General features: G+C 46.5%; 1 protein-coding gene across 1 annotated transcript in view; it reads right to left on the bottom strand.

Moving 5' to 3' along the window:
• Window positions 1–514: 514 nt before the first annotated feature.
• GRAP2 (GRB2-related adaptor protein 2) overlaps window positions 515–5896 on the bottom strand; it is a 14866-nt gene continuing 9484 nt past the window's right edge. The window contains exons 5-7 of the mRNA XM_009322579.1: window positions 5240–5374; window positions 2932–3048; window positions 515–694 (exon numbers count right to left, since the gene is read on the bottom strand). Of these exons, the coding sequence (XP_009320854.1) occupies window positions 515–694; window positions 2932–3048; window positions 5240–5374 (432 nt within the window). The remainder of the gene's footprint in view (window positions 695–2931; window positions 3049–5239; window positions 5375–5896) is intronic.

Here is a 5896-nt window from a genome sequence, read left to right as displayed (position 1 = left end):
AATGTGGTTACCAATGATAATTTAATTCACCTGGGAGTTCCTTTTGCCTCTGAAAGAGAGGTGAAATGGAGCTTGAAGAGACTATGAGTGCTACCAGATCGAAAAGGAAGGGGTAGGGCTACCTGAATACTGAAGCTTAACTTGTCTGGGGTGCATTTCCACAGAACAAACTTAATTGCAGGAAGTTATCAATACTTAGCCAAAGAAGTGACAGGGCAGGGAGGATCCAGCAATGAACAGTCCAGGATTTTTGCTCCCTCCCCTTCATGCATGTGAAAAAAAAGGGAAAAAATTCCTATCCTCTTCAAAGGGTTCCCTTTCATACCAACATTTCAAAAGATCAATTGCCAATAATTGATCTTTTGATCAACATTTCAAAAGATCAATTGCCAATAAATTAAGACAAAACCAAAAGCACCATATGTCCTGGGTGCAAGGGAAGATGCACTCCCTCTCTGTCCCTGTCACGTCAGAAGAGCAGCTCCAACATGGCCCTCTGGGGCATACTGTGCCCTCACAGGGGCACCGGTGTGACGTAGTTGGCAGGGAAGAGACCCAGTTCCCCACGCAGACGTCCTTTCCACCATGATGGGTTGGAGCTGTCCAGGACCTCTAAGATGTCTCCACTGCGGAAGCCCAGCTCGTCATGCTCCACAGCATCAAAGTCGTACAAGGCACGGACCCATAGCGTTCGCTGGAAAGGAGATAGAGACAAGCAGGGAACAATGAGCCAGAACTCTTAAAGATCATCCTTGTGTCACCCATCTTATACCCCAATACATATGTTCACGAAGAGAGGACAAGCAAAGCTGAAATTGAGACCATCTTGCAATTAAACCAGGAAGTGGCCAAGATGCCAGGAAGGAGGGACCAATTTACTGGGACACCCAAGGAATGGTGCTTGGGTTCTCAGCAGCCTCAGTATGTTCATGGGTATTTACACCATAAGGTGAAAAGTCAGACTGAGAGCAGGTCCGTAGGAAATAGTGTTCACATGGCTCTGTCTCCTCTGCCCTGTAAGATCAGCAGTGGTAGCCATATTTGAAGCCAGTAATGGGAGCACAGAGAAGGGCTCCTGCCTGAGTCCTGCTGGGCTGTACACTATAAGTGAATGGCTCTAGGGAGGGGAGCTGATCCTGGTACAGATATAGAAATGTGTCCTTGGCCAGCAGAGGACTATGAAGGATACATCAAGAGAGCCAGCACACAGGCGAGTCTAGTGGACATTGAATGATACTTGCTCTTTCAGGCACTTCTGAGGCGTAGGGGAGGGTCTTGAACCTTCTTTGGACTCTCCCCAAGGTCAGTCCCCTGAGATCAAAAGGATTTAGGAACTGTTTGGGTGTATCAGTTTATTTTGGGTTTGCACTTTAATGAGCACTACGGTCAGATTTTTTTCTTATAACTTCATCGTAAGAGACTTTGCAGTCAATCTCCCATTTTGACCAGAAATCAGATTTTAAAGGGCATAGCATGGGCTTCTTTTCTGGGAAATTGTTGGCACCCACACCACAGGGCATGGACAATTTGGGAGGTATATTTTGCGGGCACAGATGGAGAGATCTGTTTGAAAATGGACTAACTTTTGCTAAATCTTCCATTCAGGGCCCTACTTAGATGTGGCTCCTAGTTATTTGGCTGGACATATAGACCTTCCTATAATTGGATTTGTGGCTTCTAGATCACTGATGGGGTGTGGCAGGCAAGGGCATGTTGTTATTCATTGCCACAGCCTCTGAGGGATAAAAGCCGTTGTATTTTGAGCTCAATTATAATAAAGATTTGGGGCTTTTGCCAAAAGAAGACATGTCGCTGTTTCCCAGTTTGTTCCAAATTTCCTTATCCAATCTGTTCTCTGTCTCTCACACTTGAGAAAGGTTTGCAATCCTTCTCTTCTCTCCTTGGATCCATGTTCTCTGGTTGTTTTGGGCTAAGCTGTACATTTCCTCAAGGAAGAGGAGTGTGCCTTAGGTCACACTCCTAGGAGCTGATGGAGAAATAGTTTGGAGTTGGCAGTGGACTCACGGGCTGAGGCAGAGAAAGATACCGTGCTCTATGCAGGCATTCACACAGTGGAAATTTGCAGAGCAGGTGGTTACTTAAGGTCAGCTGCCAGGTATGGATCCAGGTAGGGGGGCAGTCTGAGATGTCTGCAGAGACGTATCTGGATCATGCCCACATCCACTGTGCTAAGAGGCTCTGACAGATAAGGGTGACAGGTAGGTGAGTCCCACTTTGATGGCATAGTAGGTCCGAGAGGATGTGCCAGGTACAGACAAGTAGAATTAAGTGATGATAGGTCTTCTCAGGACTGAAGCAAAAAGTAGTGGAAGAGACAGCGTGACTACAAGTGCATTGCAAGACAGAAGGAGCACTGTATCATGGCACACTATCATGAGGCATCTCTCCATAGGACTTAAAGAGTACTGTACATCCAGCTACTGTGCTTAGGAAGGCCTGGCTGTGGTGGCAAAGATACTTGATAGCCCCTTGCATCAGTGGACATGAAGCCCTTGTAGGAAAGATCATTAGGTTTTCAGAAATGTCTTCTGCTGGACTGGACCCATGCTTGATCCAAACCCATGGGTGAGCTTGGGCTCATTCACAATGTCCCAGATGCCTATTTTGTTGAGCTCATGCTAAGTTCCCTCTTTTACTAAGTCTGCATGTTAACTAAGACTGGCCTTGAAAGCAGCCCTAGAACTACGCTCATATAACACTGTAGTCCTACCCTCAGAGTGCTCCAGAAGCAGATTCAAGTGGCTGGGTTAGAATCTTGAGACTCAGAAACATCTTCTAAGATATGTCCCGGCAGGCTTAATACACTATTCCTCATGCAACCTCTGTGCAGGTGACACTGTCCAGACTGCTTGGCCGTTCCTAAGGGACTGTTGAGTTGGGCAGATGGGGCTTTCCAGGTGCATCACCTACCGGTTGCTGCTGCAGTGGGTCTGTGTGTCTCTGTTGCATAGCTGCTGCACTTCCTTGGCCGTGGTCCCTTAGTCCATGCAGCCCATCTTTCCTGTCCAGACTCCCACCATATCTATCCTAGAAAGAAAACAGCAAAAGAAAAGTCATGTATATGCTGAGATGTATAAATGAGGGGCTTTAAGAGTCATTGGTGGCCAGGGAGTCATGGTCCAACCCTCAAGTAAATCATCTTAGATGTCTGCTTCCAATACAGTCCCTGTGCTGCAGTCCTGTAAGCAATGCCCCTCATGAAAGAGGTCACCTTGGACTGTTCTATTTTGGATTTTTCTTCTTAGAAGTAGAAAGTTGACTGTCCTCAGCTGTATTCCTCAGCTGTGTTCCACAGCTGCTGGGAAAAGTGGTCAGAGAGGGGCTTTTTTGGCCTCTGGGACTTTTGGAGAAAACCTAAGGCTATTGTAACTCACAGGTGAAAAGCCATGCTTGCCAAGGGGACTTTTGCCAATCTGGACTTATTATGCCCCAGTCCTGCCCACTCCTTGCTCTTCCTCTGTCCCATATGCTGGTGGAATGGCAGCAATGCTGACGCAGCTGACTGTATATCTGAGGACTCACTATACTTTTTCTTGGGCTGCTCCATGCTGTAAAGGGCAGGGAGCAAGCCTGAGAATCCAGTAGCCCAATTAACCAAAGAGGAAATAGACAAAATCATGTTCAAAGAAAAGAAGCCATATGACCACACATCTGAAGTCAAATCAACACAAATGAGCCCAGACAGATGGAGAGAGGAACTAGGCAACATCTAGGGAGCAAGTTCTCTCTTGTGTGCACAGCTGAGAGGTGCTGAGTGTCTTCATCCCTCCAGACCCTTAGTGCATACACTAAGCTTTTTTTATGATAACGGTGTGATAGAATCTGCTATCATGTTAGCTCAGGTTGCAGTAGTTCTTCAGTGACACAGGGTCTGATCAGCTGTGATAACAGAGGGGAGGAAGAACAACAGCTTGTGCTTGCTGTTGCTTGTAAACAGCTTTTGTCCTCTCCCTCTTGCTGCTTCCTTTCTTGCACCTACTCTTCCAAAAGCTCCCTTGGTCTCACTTGTGCCTTTGTCAGCCTAAAAGGTTGCTGAGGCTGCCTGAGACTGGACCATAATTTGCACCTCACCTGTCCCTGCCAGAAAGTGAGTGAACTCAATCTGGCTTTGCAGCTGCAAGACTTACTACATGGATGCTTCACTCCTATGAGTGTTTCTACTCTGTATCAAATGTGACTTATGCATAGACTGTGCTCTAAAGAGTGCAGGCCCTCAGCTTTGTCAGAGGTTGTATTATTCCATCAGCAGTCCCCTGACAGGAAACACTGCTTGTTTGATGAGAGAATAGCCATTTCATGATTGTCCCTGGCCTTGCTATATGGGAGCTCTCATGCTTTAAGGGACATGGCTTTGGATTTCTTCCCTTCAGAAGGACAAGTCATCTCCTTGGATGATGCTGCACTGTCTCTAGCTAGAGACATGAGCCAACCCCAGGAAAACTATTTCCCCCAAAATTAATCAGGAAGAACTCTGAAGGTAGCACCAGGTACTGCTGTTGTCCTCTCCATTCCTATGCAAGCAAAGGAGTAAAGAAACCTCACACATCAGGGGTGCAATATGATGAAAGAGTGCAGAGAGGGCACAGATTAGGGAGGAGGAGGAATGTTCTGAAGGAAACCAAACTCTCCTAGGGTTACCATAGTCATTTCTCATCTCCGTGTTGTGTTTTGTGGTGCTGAATGTCAGTAGCATAACTCAGAAAAAAGAAATAGGCAGCAAGGTTTCATTTGTCCTATAGACTAGAGAGGAGTTCCTGAAACCATATATATATGTGCGTGTGTGCAAGTTTTGGGAGTGTTTTCCTGCACTCTCACTGGATGATACTTTATGTCCTTTCCTAAGCAAAGCAAGAACATGACACCATTCCTTGTTTTCCAGTTTTTGGGATGGAGCCCCAAAAACTCCCTAGGAGTACTCCCAGGTTCCCAGTGAAAGGGCCACTGTACACTGACTTCTATTTTTTGCCGGTTTGTCAATCAGTCATGGATCACAGGACTCAATAAAAGCCCACATATTTATTACACATCAAAAGAGCTCCCCAGGCCAACACCATCATCGCTGCTACTCCCATATAAAGACCTAACTGACTCTGCCTCTTAAAGCAGGTTCAGGGTGGCAGATTTTTGACAAAGTGACTGTTCACTTACTACCAAGCAATTAAGGCAAATTTTTCCTGTGCCTGGGCTTGATGTCCCAGCCCCTCATTCCTGGTAGTACCTGTTGGTGCTGCAGTATGGGGATAGGATGCTCTACGTATCTCTTGGCTATAAAAGAATGATCTTCTCCAGCTGCTCCACGCAGGTGGAATCCTTCCCGGCCCATCCGTTCCAGGCTCCCACCACCACGCCTCTCCTGACGGAAGACAGATCACAAAAGTGAGGTCAGGTTTTGCTTCCCACCACATCCTTGACTGAAGCTCAGCAATCGTTGCACACTGATCACTACCACTACCCCTTACCTTGGAGGCTCTTCCAAAGGTAAACTCCTGCCCCTCTGAACAGAAGGAGAAATCAGGAATCCTGTATTTTAGATCTTTGTCATAGCCGTTCCCCGTCTGAAAAGTGGGTAGTAATGGGAGGTGCTGGGTTGAAAATGTGGCCACTGATGTGAAGACCAGCACAGGAGCCAAGCTCTTTTTGAAAATACTGCCCTTAGACTTCATTTGTCTCTGCATTGAAATCTGTGTATTACTATCATTTTATCATATGGCTGTAGCATCTAGAAATTTGAATTGTGAACAGAAACCCCCCTGTGATGAGTGCTAAACATACCCTGCCGAGCCCATCACCATAACAAATGTACAGAGTGTTTGCCGAAGCAAACTTGACCTCTGTTCTTTCATTTGCCTGTCTGCATCTTGGAGCAAATGCATGC

Source organism: Pygoscelis adeliae, unplaced genomic scaffold, assembly GCF_000699105.1.
Source record: "Pygoscelis adeliae isolate BGI_AS28 unplaced genomic scaffold, ASM69910v1 Scaffold60, whole genome shotgun sequence".
NCBI classification, from domain to species: Eukaryota; Metazoa; Chordata; class Aves; order Sphenisciformes; family Spheniscidae; genus Pygoscelis; species Pygoscelis adeliae.
Note: the sequence above shows the minus strand (reverse complement) of the source record. Positions and strands in the feature narration are given on the sequence as shown.